Raw genomic sequence first — 15,983 nt, 5'->3', positions numbered from 1 at the left:
TAAACAATGAGATATTATTGTTTTGAAATAAAACTTTATATATTATTAGTGAGTAGAATTTTTCATAAGCTGTTAAAATACAATAGCAGTGTAGTTTATATGATGTTAGTCAAGGAAAAAAATAGTAAGAAATTTGTAGAGATAAAAAATAATCTCATTATTATAATTGGAAGAGTCGGCATGCCTTTATATTTTATTTATAAAAAAAATTGATAATAAATATAATTAAATAATAAAATATAAGAGTGAATAATTATTAAAAAAGAATGATTGCTACTAAAATAGTTATTTTTAAATTTTTAATAATAAATAGATATAATAATTTATTAAATGTGGAGACTAAAAATAATTATTAAAAGAGGTATCTCATTTATATATTAGTACAAATATTATAAATAATTAAAATATATTATTATGAAAATAATTATTGATGTTGTTGTGTTTTAAATTAATATTTTTTCAATTTTTATTGGTTACACAATTTTTGTTCAATAAAAAATTTTAAAACATATAATTTGTGAAAGAATTATTGATGTATTTTTTTTATAGAAAAAATATAAGTATGAGAAAAAAATTTTAAAACTGAAATTAAAATTTTAAAATAAAAACTGAAAATCAGTTTTAAATTTTTAAAAAAAGAGTTTAAAACTACCCCAAAACAACACAAAATAAAAGTGAAGTTGCAACTCATACTTATGAAAAAAAAAATCAAACACATTTATTTTATAATACAGAAGTATAACCGAATTTATTTAAAAAACAAAATATTATTTTCAATCGTGATTTTTTTAAAGTAAAGAATGAACTTTAGTTAAAAAGTTACATATAATAATAATTTCTGATTTTTATTTAATTTTTTAATTTTGCTATTTTAGATATTGACATTTTTCCATTTTCATTTTACATGTTATGATATATTTACTTGCGCCTAAAGTTGAATTGTTGAGTGTACAAAAGTTTACTTTGGCTTATAAAGAGATTTATAAGCCAAGTCAATTAGCTTTTTTTAATCACTTGTCTAATAACTATAGTTAAGTACTTTTGAAATTTGTACTTTCTCTTCAAATTTTCAGTTTTATAAAATAATTTATTTTAAAAAATAAAACAATTTTTAAATTTAAGCTGTTGTTTTTTTTTTTCGTCCCTGGAATATTCAGTGATTAATCTCCTCGCTACGTTGGAGGTACCTCAAAGGATGGGATAGCTGGTCCCAAGAAATTTAAGCTGTTGTTGAAATATACGGTCTTATTTTTTTCCACAAAAGTTTTTTTGTTCACAGTTTTTTTTTTTGACAATTTTTTTTTGTTAATATAACAACTGAAATGAGAGATAATCTCTCCTAAACACACTCTCAATTTCATGACATTGTGTCAAAATAAATAAAAAAATTGTCCAAAGAAACAATACTCATTGTGAAAAAAAAATTTAATCTCAAATTATTTATTAAGAAATATATTTTTTTTAAAAGAAAACACTAATTACTTCCCAATTTAAGAAAAAAAACAATTTGATATAGTCGCAGTAAAAATTAATTAATTTAAGCTAAACCAAATCAAGCATCTGAATCAAATCAAGCATGCATTCCTTGTTGTTGGAGATTAAAGAAGCAGAACTTTTCTAAAAAAGCCTCTCATTTTTGCTGCGCAATTTTAAACGGACATGAAAAAGACAAGACACGACCCTATTCCTACGTGTCCAAAAACAAAGCAAAGTGATCGTAGCAAGGCACGTTGACACGGCTCCTACAGTCTCCTTTGGCTCGAAGATTTTTTTTTTTAAGTATTGTTTTTAGCTTATTACCGCTCCTAAATATTTTCGCTTCATTTGCTCTCTCGGTGTGTGTAATAGGAGACGAGATCTATGCTTCTAGTCTCGTCATTGTAGACACCAACTCAATTCCACTCCCTTTCTTCTCCCCGTTTTATTCGTGTGTCAGAACTCCAATATCCTGTTTCCAGGTTCTCTCTCCTCTTCGCTTTGAAGAGGGTCCAAGTCTTCTCTTCCGCTGCTTCCAGATCTCGCAGCGGTTTGGATCCTCCTCAAGCTCTCTCTTCTCCACTCTTTCACTCTCCATCCACCAATTCAATCGCCGCTCGCAGATCCGACTCTTCCATTTTCACTTCCTCGATCTAAGCCACCATGGCGGCCGCGAATGCTCCGATCACCATGAAAGAAGCCCTAACTGTGAGTTCTCCTTCTCCTTCTATTTATATTCCGGCGAGCTTCGTTTATTCGGGTCAATTCACACTTATAGCTCTGGAAGCGAGAGTAAGAGCTCTCGCTTGTGATAATTATTCATGTTTTGCGGTCAATTTTGGTATCCGAAGTCGAGTATGCTGCAATTTTACTTTACTAGTTTGCTTACGGTGAAGTATGTGCAGATCTGAGTTTTTTCTTGAACTGGAGAGTGAGAAGCATATTTGTTTATTGTTGCTGCTGTATTATTTCGCTAGATAGTGAACTGAATTGAGTGATGTGATTTGACTTGTGATTGCAGTTGCCGAGCATTGGCATCAATACGCAATTCATCACTTTCACGCACGTGACCATGGAATCGGATAAGTATATATGTGTTAGAGAAACCGCTCCACAGAATAGCGTGGTTATCATTGATATGAACATGCCAAATCAACCTTTGAGGAGGCCTATCACTGCTGATTCCGCTCTTATGAATCCGAATTCTAGAATCCTTGCTTTGAAAGGTAAGATACATGTTTCATAATCATCTCTCCAATTTGTGAGTTGTGTTTTGTTGTTACTAATGTTATCGATTCTTTATCTAGTGCCTTGGTATTGATATTAAATCTGTCTTTGTAGATATCAAAATCTATTGAAAGCTGTTGATGTTTCTATCTTTTTTTTTTGTTTTTCGTTTAGTTGTATTATTTTTTGTTTATTTGTTAGATGAGACAAATCAAATTGCTTAATTTTGTCTAGTTTGACCTGAACCACTTGAACACGTCTAGTTATCGTCCACAATATATCTACTTCTAATATCTTGACTATTGGACTGTCTGTAGCACAGTCAGGTATTTCACATGCACCCTGATTGCTAGGGGTACATAGCTGTGAAGCGGGGGATCTTTGTTTGGTTTGAGAAGCTGAAGTAAACTATCATCCTTATTTTAAATTTTATATAATGAGTTGAAAGATCATGCCTTTAAGTGCTATAATAATTTATTTTTTTGAAAAAAAGGTATTGTACTTCTGCTCTCACTCTAACACGAGGACATGAGGGACTCTATTAGATGATGAATTTATTTACGTAGATACTAGATAGAAATTATGCCTAATCTATGACTATATTCTTGTTAGTTTTAATAAAAATGTAAAAGCATTATATGAAAAATATTTTTTCTCCACTTTTTTAACTTTTGCTAATATATAAAATCCTCAATTCCACATTTGGCCTATCAGATGTTGCAATTCCTCATCGATGTTTGACCAGGTTTTCAGTGGTTAAAAGGAAATTATCGGTATTAAGATGAGCTGGAATGTTCATAGTCCATAATGCTCCCAAACGTTGAGCAATCTTTTAAGTTTTCAGTTTATTGTGCATGTGCTTCTGTTGGTGCTGCTTTTGAAATATTGTTTACTTGTGGATTATCTTCACTGACAAGTTACGTTGTTCTCTTGAAGCCCAACTGCAAGGTACTACTCAAGATCATCTACAGATATTTAATATTGAGATGAAAGCAAAGATGAAATCATATCAGATGCCTGAGCAGGTAACTATTGTGCACAAGGACACATATATTGCAACGTGATAGGATCTTAATGATGTTTTGTTAATCATGTATAGGTAGTCTTTTGGAAGTGGATTAGCCCCAAGATGTTGGGTCTCGTAACACAGACCTCTGTATACCACTGGTCAATTGAAGGTAAGAATAAGATGATAGTTTACCTAACTCAATATTGTCGTGTTGTACTATGTTTTCCGGTTTAGGTATTCTTGTACAGTGTGCTACTGTGCTTGTAGTTTCCGCAAATTGTTGACTGGTATATGGTTCATGATCTATATAACTTGTAGGTGACTCTGAACCTGTTAAGATGTTTGAGAGAACAGCAAATTTGGCAAACAACCAGATAATTAATTATCGATGTGACCCTACAGAAAAATGGTTGGTCTTGATTGGCATTGCTCCTGGTTCCCCAGAGGTATATCTTTGGTTCTATTTTAGTCATAGTTATCAATCCCAAATAGTGGTGTGTAGTGGCCAACCTTAAAACTTCTGTGACAGGAAAGCTAATAGTAGGATGACTGCTATTCTAAAGGTTATAGATTCAAGTTAAATAATTTATAATTTATATTACACATATACAAGTGCTCAAAAGTAATTACAAAAAATCTCATTCTTAAGCTAAACACACAAATCAACAACAGCAAATGTAAATGAATCAAATAAGTTTAAGCCTCCTAGTGGATGATATCATGATTGTTTGAAGGATGACCAATGAAATAAAAAAACAAATCAGAACAAAAAACACTATGTTAGATCTGAGGGGTAAGCAGGTAGAAGTAGAACAGAACGAGGACCTGGAAAACATTAAAAATAGAGTGAGCAACTGGGAAGAGGAAGAGCCAGGCAGAACCTTTATTCTACTCAGCAGAACAATCAACAGAGAAGTGGTTATGCCCAGGATTTGCCAGAAAGTACAGGGTATGGCCAGAAACAACACTGGTTAAGCACTGTGTGTTGGTTGTTTGTGTCAAAATAGGTGAGAGGGCAGTGGGTGTTGGGTGAATCAAGCTTGAAACTAGGTTTTGAACCCTTTAGGCTGTTTTGATGAAAAAATGGGGGTGAAATCATGAAAATAACTTAAAAAGTTGTTGTAAAACTTGGCAATGGTGGGCAAAAAGAAGGATTTCCCCATTCCTGTGTAACAACAGCTGCGAAATGCTGCACATTTGGGTATAGTTGTACAAGAATTATGATAATTTTTTCTGTGATTTTAACAAGCCTGATCTATTTTGGCTTATTTCTCCATATTGTTTTGTATTATAGAGGCCTCAATTGGTTAAGGGAAACATGCAACTTTTTTCAGTGGATCAACAACGCAGTCAGGCTCTTGAAGCTCATGCTGCATCATTTGCCCAATTTAAAGTGCGTTTTTTTTACTATTCTCTTCATTTTCCTGTAAATTTTTATTTAATATTTCCTGAATAATTGTATATATACTAATGCTACCATGTGTTGGGTAAAATTTGATTGTTTTGGACAGGTTCCTGGGAATGAAAACCCTTCTGTTTTGATTTCTTTTGCCTCAAAGACACTTAATGCTGGTCAAATCATATCCAAGTTGCATGTTATTGAGCTGGGTGCACAGCCAGGTCTGCATATTTTTACCTCGTTCACATTTATCTCTACACAAATCTGTCTTGTATGCTGATTTAGTTCTCTCTCAACTTGACAAATTTTAATGTTCCTTCCCGGTAAATCAGAAATTGAAATTAGTACTATTTGTATTGATATGCATTTATCATCCTTGACCTATAACTCAAGTGGCGTGATCATTTGAATGACAAGAATGACGCTTTTTGAAAATGTCTGCAGAATGGAACCTTTGAAATTGATCTGAAAATATAACTTTTTCATAAACTTCAATTTGTGGATGTAAGACACTTATCCATGATTGAAGAGGCTACACATTATTGGCAATAGCTTATGTCAATGATGTACTATATTTTATTGATAGGCCATGTTCCATTTGTTACCATGTGTTTGAATGATAAAATTTTTTGATTGTGATCAACATTTGTTCCCTTTTTTTTTTTGCAATTAATAATTATATTGGATTTATGTTGGGTTTTCAATTGTAATGATAAAACATATGTGAGTGTAAACTTTGGAGGTAGATGAAATCATGAAACAGCTAATATTTACTAGACGTGAGTGGTTTTCTTAGCTGATTTCATAATTCTGGAAAGATGTATATTGAAATCGGTCAGGGTTTTCCCAGGTGGATAACAGTATTATGAAACCATGTGTATCATTGTATCCCCTGTGATTGAATTGATCATGCTTCTAGAGTTTGAACTGTTAGAGATGGAATATAAAATCATTAATGTGTCTCCACATAATGGCTTGAGCTTTCGAGATAGTTGATTCATGTCATGGTATCAAAGAATCTATAACTAATTGGGCTAGAGTTCTATCTTTTCTGTCCCCATTCTAAGAGAAAAGTTGAACTTCAGCATAGGATACGTGGGCCTGTTCATTATTTATACATGCTTCAAGCCCAAAGGTCTCTAATGTGAGGGGCATGCTGGAAAAGTGGAAATGTAATATGAAACCATTCACGTGTCTTCACTTCACCTGACAACTTAAGCTTTTACAGTAGTTGGTCCATAACTAACTTTATAAATTTGTCGGCAGGGAAGCCATCATTTACAAAGAAACAAGCAGATCTTTTTTTCCCCCCAGATTTTGGTGATGATTTTCCAGTTGCCATGCAGGTACAGAAGTTGCTAGTATTTGTTGTTCATTTTATATATAGTATAAATATTTGATTCCTACTTTGATTTTTGGCAGATATCCCACAAATACAATTTGATCTATGTGATTACCAAACTTGGCCTACTATTTGTCTATGATTTGGAGACGGCTACTGCTGTATATAGGAACAGAATTAGTCCAGATCCTATATTTTTGACCTCTGAAGCTACATCAGTTGGAGGCTTTTATGCCATCAACAGGAGGGGCCAAGTTTTATTGGCTACTGTTAATGAACAAACCATTGTGAATTTTGTCAGTGGTCAAGTATGTTTCTGTCCTTGTTATTACTTTTTTGTAATAAAGTGGGATATGAAATGGCATTTTTACAAAATTTCATCTGGTCATCATCACAGTTAAACAATTTGGAGCTAGCAGTCAGTCTTGCCAAAAGAGGAAATCTTCCTGGTGCCGAGAAACTGGTATGTCATTTCTGTGTAGAACTCAATTTTAGTAATAATATTTCTTCAAGGGTGTTATCAGTGAGATCCGAAGAACTTGGATGCATTGTCTGTTAACCTCTTGGTGTTCCTTGTAACTGCTAAATGCTTACTTGGATGAGTAATGGTTGATTCTCCTTTTTAGCAGTCAATAGTTAAGTTTATTTCATCAGTGTTTGACAAATATTTTTCTCCCTTGCTGATTTTTATTGTATATTTGTTTTGAACTTTCAACCTTTTATTCTATAGATTCTATTTTTGTAAAAGATTTATGCTGTAGTCTAGGGAAGTGTGTGAGTGACCTTCATGATGCATCTTGTAGATCTCTTGCTTCTTTAGTTGTTTAAATTGTTGTACTTCATCAATGCAATCTACACAGTATAATCTCTCTGTCATGGTCCAACTCTCCCTCTTTTAAGTATAAATTTCTAAAATAGTTGATATTGATTATTGATTGTGCTCTGTTTTAGCTTCTCTTGTTATTATATTTTTGGTTCTTATATTCATGCATATGATGCCCACACATGTTGACATTACAGGTGGTTGAGCGTTTCCATGAACTATTTGCCCAAACAAAATATAAAGAAGCAGCAGAGCTTGCTGCTGAATCTCCACAAGGAATCCTTCGAACTCCTGACACAGTTGCCAAATTTCAGGTTTCTTGATAAGATATAACTATCTGAAAATTTTCTCTTGCTTTTTCTGCTACTTCATTCAGAGAATCATTTTTGGTTGTTTAGTCTTTGCCCTTAGGTCGTGTCCTTTTGTTTAGTCAATTAGATTATAATGTTTAAAATTATGTGGCAGAGTGTTCCTGTGCAAGCCGGGCAAACTCCTCCATTGTTGCAGTATTTTGGAACACTTTTAACAAGGGGAAAGCTGAATGCCTTTGAATCATTAGAATTGTCACGGTTGGTTGTGAACCAGAACAAGAAAAATCTGTTGGAAAATTGGTTGGCTGAGGACAAGCTTGAATGCAGTGAGGAGCTAGGGGATCTTGTTAAGGTTGGGTTATTTTTGAATAATTCAATACTGTTGTGCTATTTATTACTTGGTTTGTACTGTCCTATTATTATTTATTATGAAATGATGTATTGCATTAATTTTTATGTGTATGCTCCCTTGTAGACTGTGGACAATGATCTTGCTTTAAAAATATATATCAAAGCCAGAGCTACTCCAAAAGTTGTTGCTGCATTTGCTGAGAGAAGGGAGTTTGACAAAATTCTGATCTACTCTAAACAGGTGCTTGTTTACTTTTCAATGAATATTGAAGTTTAAGTTATAGAATAATGCAATTCTATTATAACATCAGCATGTAAAGCATTTTTGTCAGTCTGTATAATAAGCATTGCATGTATTGCCTTTTCATTTTACTGGAAACTTTTGGTCCTGAACATTGTATTACTTATTTGTTGCTACAGGTTGGGTACACACCTGACTACCTCTTCCTTCTGCAAACAATTCTCCGGACAGATCCTCAGGTGCGAGAGAAACCTCTTCAATTTATATTATGTAATTCTTTTAGTTGAACCATTTCTTTGTAGCTCCCCTTATTCTCTGCCACCTTGTTAGATGTGTGGGTGTTTTGAACAGTATATGTACATTAAGTTGACATGACAATGTCTGGTGATAGTTACCATTTTCATTTTGATTTGCAGGGTGCTGTTAATTTTGCATTGATGATGTCTCAAATGGAGGGAGGTAGCCCAGTTGATTACAACACTATAACCGATCTCTTTCTTCAGGTTGATAATATGTTGTGATTAAGCAATTATGATAACATTAATGGGATATTTTAGCTTCATTATCATTGATTCAATACAGAATTGTTCTTGCAATTATTGTTATTTTCATTTTGGTTACTCTTTCTTCTGCCCAGAGAAATCTGATCCGGGAGGCAACAGCTTTTCTCTTGGATGTTTTAAAGCCAAATCTACCAGAACATGGGTTCCTTCAGACAAAGGTGTGTGGCCTTTGTTTCTTCTCTTATATGGGCATTTTACTCTGATAACTCATTCTTTGCAGTGATAATATCTTCTTGTGAATTGCTGTTCAGGTGTTGGAGATAAATCTGGTGACTTTCCCCAATGTTGCTGATGCAATATTGGCTAATGGCATGTTCAGCCATTATGACCGTCCTCGTATTGCCCAACTTTGTGAAAAGGCTGGCCTTTATGTGCGAGCTTTGCAAGTAAGGACTTGCCAAATGTGTTTTATTCTTGCACTTTCCCTACGTTAATCTTAAAGTCAAACCCTTTGTTGATTGCATTATTCTTGGTGCAGCATTATACAGAGTTACCAGATATAAAACGTGTGATTGTTAATACACATGCAATTGAGCCTCAGGTTTATATTCTGTTATGCTTTTATCTATTTTATGGTTTAAAATACATTGTGAGAGCTTTTAAAATACTTTTATGTGGTTGTTATAGTCACTTGTAGAGTTTTTTGGCACACTGTCACGAGAATGGGCATTAGAGTGTATGAAAGACCTATTGCTGGCCAATCTAAGGGGCAATCTACAGATCATTGTGCAGGTAGGGTGGTGGCATTGCCTTCTACAACTTGGAACTTACCAATAATTGCTGACAAAGCTTTCTTATGTGTGTTCAGGTTGCTAAAGAATATTGTGAACAATTGGGCGTTGATGCCTGCATAAAACTTTTTGAGCAGTTCAGGTCATATGAGGGACTTTACTTTTTCCTTGGATCATACTTAAGCTCCAGGTAATTCTTTCATTTGGGAAAAAAAAAAGTTTTTTTTCCTGTCAGTAATTGCGGTCATATATAATTGAAATATTGTCCAATGTATTTCTGCTGATGTTTGTTCCTCTAAATAATATGGGACAGTGAGGATCCCGACATTCACTTTAAGTACATAGAGGCAGCAGCAAAGACTGGTCAAATCAAGGAGGTTGAGCGGGTGACAAGAGAATCAAATTTCTATGATGCTGAGAAAACAAAAAACTTCCTGATGGAGGCAAAGCTTCCAGATGCGCGGCCTTTAATTAATGTTTGTGATCGTTTTGGATTTGTTCCAGATCTAACACACTATCTATACACAAACAACATGCTTCGCTACATTGAAGGCTATGTTCAGAAGGTATAATAGTAGCCTTGGTTATCTTCAGAGTGCCATCTATTCTCTCTCTCTGCCTATGTAAGATTTGTTCCTTTCTACGTAGGTGAACCCAGGAAATGCACCTTTAGTTGTTGGGCAGCTGTTAGATGATGAATGTCCAGAAGATTTTATCAAAGGCTTGATTCTTTCTGTTCGTTCATTACTGCCAGTAGAGCCCCTTGTGGAGGAATGTGAGAAGAGGTGGTGTTTGTCCTTGGCACCTATGTCTGGTTGCTTTGCTTTCGCGTTTCTAATTTTTTTTCCTGTGCTTTTTGATATGCAGGAATCGGCTTCGTTTGCTCACACAGTTCTTGGAACATCTTGTAAGTGAGGGAAGCCAGGATGTACATGTTCACAATGCACTGGGTAAAATTATCATTGATAGCAACAACAACCCAGAACATTTCCTCACAACCAACCCATACTATGATTCTCGAGTTGTGGGCAAGTATTGTGAGAAACGGGATCCCACCTTAGCAGTTGTAGCTTATCGGCGAGGACAATGTGATGATGAACTTATCAATGTTACCAACAAAAATTCTTTGTTCAAACTGCAAGCAAGGTTTGTTGTGTATAAAGATTCCTCTAAAGTGAGAGTGAACTTTGAAGGATAAAGTGTAGTTACAAGTTACAACCATTGATTAGAAAACCAACATGTTTGTTGTATTTGTATTGTATCGTATTCTCAACCATTGGTTTTTTAATAAGTGGTTATAACTGCCCTATATGCTTCAAAGCACACTCAGTCACTTTAGAAGAACTATATTCATGGTCCTTAATCCATCAATTAAATTTTCCTGCATCAAATGTTCACATACTTATATTTTGATGACAGATATGTTGTTGAGAGAATGGATGCTGATTTGTGGGCTAAAGTTCTTGATCCTGATAATGAGTATAGAAGGCAACTTATTGATCAGGTTGTATCTACTGCTTTGCCTGAAAGCTCAAGCCCTGAACAAGTTTCTGCAGCTGTTAAGGCTTTCATGACAGCAGATCTGCCTCATGAATTGATTGAACTTCTTGAGAAGATCGTGCTTCAGAATTCTGCCTTCAGTGGGAACTTTAATTTGCAGAATCTTCTTATTTTGACAGCAATAAAGGCTGATCCATCCAGAGTTATGGATTATGTTAATAGATTGGATAATTTTGATGGTCCTGCAGTTGGAGAAATGGCTGTAGAAGCTCAGTTATATGAGGAAGCATTTGCCATTTTTAAGAAGTTCAACTTGAATGTCCAAGCAGTCAATGTGTTGCTTGATAATATTCATAGCATTGATAGAGCTGTTGAGTTTGCTTTCAGAGTTGAAGAAGATGCTGTTTGGAGTCAGGTGGCCAAGGCTCAACTCAGGGAAGGGCTAGTAAGTGATGCAATTGAGTCTTTTATCCGAGCAGATGATGCTACACAATTTTTAGATGTTATCCGTGCTGCTGAAGATGGCAATGTTTACCATGACTTGGTGAAATACTTGCTAATGGTAAGGCAGAAAGCAAAAGAACCCAAGGTTGACAGTGAGCTCATTTATGCATATGCAAAGATTGATAGGCTGAGTGACATTGAGGAATTCATTCTTATGCCGAATGTTGCTAATCTTCAAAATGTTGGTGACCGGTTGTATGATGAAGCGTTATATGAAGCTGCAAAAATCATATTTGCTTTTATATCTAACTGGGCCAAGTTGGCTATCACACTGGTCAAGTTAAAACAGTTTCAAGGTGCTGTTGATGCAGCGAGGAAAGCTAACAGCTCCAAGACATGGAAGGAAGTTTGCTTTGCTTGTGTTGATGCGGAGGAGTTTCGTTTGGCCCAGATTTGTGGACTTAACATTATTATTCAGGTAATATGTTGATTTCAGTGTTTTGATGACCTGTGTATAAAATATATAATTTAATATAAATATATAGGAAGGTTTTTCTTAATTTCTGATGCAGATCGGGTTCAATTTAGAGTTTAAACTTTAAATTATCTGAGTCTTCCGAATGTGATGGTGAAGCAATATCCCTATAAGTATGCTGTGAACATGTGAATGCGCATGATTCATGATTGGAAGGGTGTTGTGCTTGTTATATGAACTTAATGTTGGTCTGCTGGTAGTGAGTGATTGTGTTGACTTTCTAATGCTTATTGTGTCATTTTTATATTTTATTAATTTTATAGGTGGATGACTTGGAAGAAGTCAGTGAATATTATCAAAATAGAGGTTGCTTCAATGAGCTAATATCTCTCATGGAGAGTGGTTTAGGGTTGGAGCGGGCTCATATGGGCATCTTTACTGAGTTGGGAGTTCTGTATGCTAGATACCGCCCTGAAAAACTCATGGAGCATATTAAACTATTCTCAACCCGCCTCAATATTCCTAAACTCATACGAGCTTGTGATGAACAACAACATTGGAAAGAACTGACTTATTTGTATATACAATATGATGAGTTTGATAATGCTGCAACTACCATCATGAACCATTCACCTGAAGCATGGGATCACATGCAATTCAAAGATGTTGTTGTTAAAGTTGCTAATGTGGAGTTATATTACAAGGCTGTTCACTTCTACTTGGAAGAGCATCCAGATCTTATCAACGATGTTCTTAATGTCCTGGCACTCCGTGTGGACCATGCACGTGTTGTTGATATCATGCGGAAGGTAGGATTAACAGTGGCAAAAATTTCATTAAATCTTATTTTTGCTTGCCATAACAATAATGTGGAATTTTCCTTTAATATGTTATAGGCTGGCCACCTCCGTCTTGTGAAACCATACATGGTTGCAGTTCAAAGCAACAATGTATCTGCTGTTAATGAAGCATTGAATGAGATATATGTTGAGGAGGAAGATTATGATAGATTGCGTGAATCAATTGATTTGCACGATAACTTTGATCAAATAGGCCTTGCCCAAAAGGTGAACATTTGTTCTTATTTGCAACTATTTTTGGGTTTCAATTGTGGAGACCTTATACATTATTATTACTGTATGATGCAGATTGAAAAGCATGAGCTTCTTGAGATGAGACGAGTTGCTGCTTATATTTACAAGAAGGCAGGCAGGTGGAAGCAGTCTATTGCTTTGTCAAAGAAGGATAACCTTTACAAAGATGCCATGGAGACAGCCTCACAATCTGGCGAGCGTGAACTTGCTGAGGAGTTGCTTGTTTATTTCATTGATCAGGTACTAAATTTGGTTTCTTACTGCATACTTTGGTGAACATAAGTACCAGGGCTTTGTCTAGTCATCCAATAAGGCCTCCTTTGTTCTTGGTTGGTTCTAGCTTGCAATATCTTGTTTGATTAGGTTTACTATTATTCCTGGATAATGTTTTTTGTTTAACTATTATAATTTATAACTTCATGCTTGTCCATGTCTATTTGTATGACCCATTCGTAGCTACTCTGCGTCCTCCACAGCAATGGTTATTGCATACTAGTAGTACCTCTTGTAGTATGTGCAGTTCTAAGTCATACAGAGATTAATTTTTTTACTAGAGCTATTAGTATCTTCTTTTCATAAGATTTACTGATTGAAAGGGTCTAAGCTTTTTCACTTGTCCTCATAGAGTGATGATATTCCAATTTATTTATTTTTATTATGTGTATATAATTGAGATCTCTAATTTTTTTTTTTCATGTACTTGTGCAGGGAAAGAAAGAATGCTTTGCCTCGTGTCTATTTGTTTGCTATGATTTAATACGGGCAGACATTGTTCTTGAACTAGCTTGGATGCACAATATGATTGACTTCGCCTTCCCATATCTCTTGCAGGTTTGCATTTCTTTTATGCTGCTAATTTGTATCACCCATAGTTTGAATCCTACAATTGATGTTTCAGTGTGATTCACCTTGTTATGGGTTTATATCTTAAAATGAATCTAAAATGACTTTGAATCTTACAATACATGAATGAATCAGTGTAATTTCATATCATTGATATTTGATACAAATAACTTGATTCAACATTTTTCTTTCCTTTTCATTTTTTCATTTTTATTTTATTTTATTTTTACTTTATCAATTCTCATGAAAGAAATTGAGAATTCATATAATGATAAATTGTTAAATGAAGAGGAATCGAAGGAGCCCTTGTGAATTTATCTAATTATTCCACTACTTTATTTGTCACTCACTTATTCAATGCACACTATTTGATTGCTTCACTACTTTGTTTTCATTGTTCTTAAGATAGAGGTTTCACAAATTCAAATGTAACTAATAATTTTTTTTGGCGAGACTTATGATTAAGTTATATTTATTTCTAGTTCAAAATTATTTCATTGAAGACTATATATGATGTGATATATTTGAAGTTATTTTTCATTGCCTTTGAATCTTATGACTTGATAGAAAGTATGATTCACGGTTCAAAAATTAGCTTGACAATTTAAGATTTGATAACCTTAGCTATAATTCAGTTGACATATATGTTATTTTTATGACAAATCTGTTGATATTAGTTAGATTTGAGAACCATGCTGGTTATTTAGGAGTGAAATTGATCTTCTTTGCATAGTCTAATAGTTTATGGGTTGCAATCTTAATCAGTGTCTTTGAACTACTTTTTTGGTGAATGTGGGGCTTTCTGGAGCCAGATTCCTGTTGATAAAACGTAAAAACGATCATTGGGGAAGTAATAGATGGTATCATTGTGAATTAGAGTACGTTTGGAAGAGCTCATTCATTTATTACTTATTTGAGCTTATCTTATTATGTAAACACTTGCATAAATGTTTGAGCAAGCTTATGAAAACAATTTAACCTTATTTTCTCTTTAATTATAAAAACATCTTATATAAGTACTTTTAAGTTTTATTATAAGCACATATTCAGTAAGTACTTGATTAAACGGTTTACCCCAAACACACCCTTAGTGGTGCTTAGCTTGTGAATGTTGCTGTTGATCTTGTGTACTTGCAGTATTGCTCAGGTTATCCGAGCAAATCTAAGTTGATCGATGAAGTTCTTGTCTTCAGCCTTTCATGAGCTGAACTGATCTATTTATTGCCATCTTATATAGAGGTTTCTCTAATTTTTTTTCTTCTTTTTCTTGCTGTTGCAGTTTATTCGTGAGTACACGGGCAAAGTTGATGAACTAGTGAAGGACAAAATTGAAGCACAAAATGAAGTGAAGGCTAAAGAGCAAGAAGAAAAGGAAGTAGTTGCACAACAGGTAATTATTGTGGCTATTTTATGTAACCTTAATATAACTTGGGTATGCCTTGCGGAGTACTTCTGACATTTATGCCAGGCTGTTGGCAGTTTTAAGTGTTTAGAAATGTGTTGATAAATCCTCTTTCTCATCCTTCATCCTCAACAGATTGAACATTAGAGTATTACTGATATGAATAAAATGTGTTTTATGTTGCAGAACATGTATGCTCAATTGTTGCCTCTTGCTTTGCCTGCACCACCAATGCCTGGAATGGGAGGCCCAGGAGGAATGGGGGGAGGCTTTGCTCCTCCCCCTCCAATGGGTGGACTGGGAATGCCCCCAATGCCTCCTTACGGCATGCCACCTATGGGCAGCAGTTACTGACATGTAAGCAGTGGTGGCAAGTATAGCACGAACTCAGCCCCTATAAAGAGCAATGTAGGAACTTCGAAGTTTTGCATAGAATATCTTGTGTGATTTGGATGCAGCATTCTTTCGTTGCTTCTGGTGGCTGTGGGAGATTCAAGTTAAAATAATTTGAGGTTTCTGTTTAGATTGTGTCATAATAGTCTTGTAAGTTTACTCTTCTTTCTGGGTTGTAGTTGAGGCATTTTTTGGGCTGCTGGTTCGAGGTAACCGACAAATTTCTGTATTCTACCATTTTTCTTGTATTAAATGAGTTAGTCTCTGGTAGTAGACCAAACAAAAATGAATTAGTCCTAGTGTATACGAAATTTACCGACTTTAACAGCCAGCTTGATATGTGCATGTCGTTGCCTAGA

The 15,983-nt window shown here is 34.6% G+C and overlaps 1 protein-coding gene across 1 annotated transcript; it reads left to right on the top strand.

Annotated features, from left to right (window-relative positions):
• The first annotated feature begins 1,808 nt into the window (after nt 1–1,808).
• LOC109787947 (clathrin heavy chain 2) lies at nt 1,809–15,983 on the top strand. Its single transcript, XM_020346558.3, has 30 exons — nt 1,809–2,184; nt 2,498–2,702; nt 3,640–3,728; nt 3,803–3,881; nt 4,031–4,158; nt 5,007–5,105; nt 5,224–5,332; nt 6,378–6,457; nt 6,534–6,761; nt 6,851–6,916; nt 7,474–7,590; nt 7,742–7,939; nt 8,063–8,179; nt 8,359–8,418; nt 8,596–8,682; nt 8,817–8,900; nt 8,994–9,128; nt 9,221–9,283; nt 9,370–9,474; nt 9,551–9,663; nt 9,787–10,039; nt 10,122–10,258; nt 10,341–10,619; nt 10,893–11,895; nt 12,216–12,701; nt 12,789–12,959; nt 13,041–13,226; nt 13,695–13,817; nt 15,109–15,219; nt 15,418–15,983. The coding sequence occupies exons 1-30, from the start codon at nt 2,140–2,142 to the stop codon at nt 15,583–15,585; spliced, it is 5,124 nt and encodes a 1,707-aa protein (XP_020202147.1). The 5' UTR covers nt 1,809–2,139; the 3' UTR covers nt 15,586–15,983.

This window comes from Cajanus cajan, chromosome 9, assembly GCF_000230855.2.
Source record: "Cajanus cajan strain Asha chromosome 9, NIPB_CcT2T_4, whole genome shotgun sequence".
In the NCBI taxonomy this organism is placed as follows: Eukaryota; Viridiplantae; Streptophyta; class Magnoliopsida; order Fabales; family Fabaceae; genus Cajanus; species Cajanus cajan.
This window is presented reverse-complemented; position numbering and strand designations above follow the sequence as displayed.

Bases quoted from the DNA above. Each gene is read 5' to 3' on its own strand.
- LOC109787947 (XM_020346558.3), top strand. From the start codon at position 2,140: ATGGCGGCCGCGAATGCTCCGATCACCATGAAAGAAGCCCTAACT. The intron at 6,917-7,473 runs GTATGTCATTTC...TTGACATTACAG, and splicing joins TTCCTGGTGCCGAGAAACTG to GTGGTTGAGCGTTTCCATGA. The intron at 9,475-9,550 runs GTAGGGTGGTGG...ATGTGTGTTCAG, and splicing joins ATCTACAGATCATTGTGCAG to GTTGCTAAAGAATATTGTGA.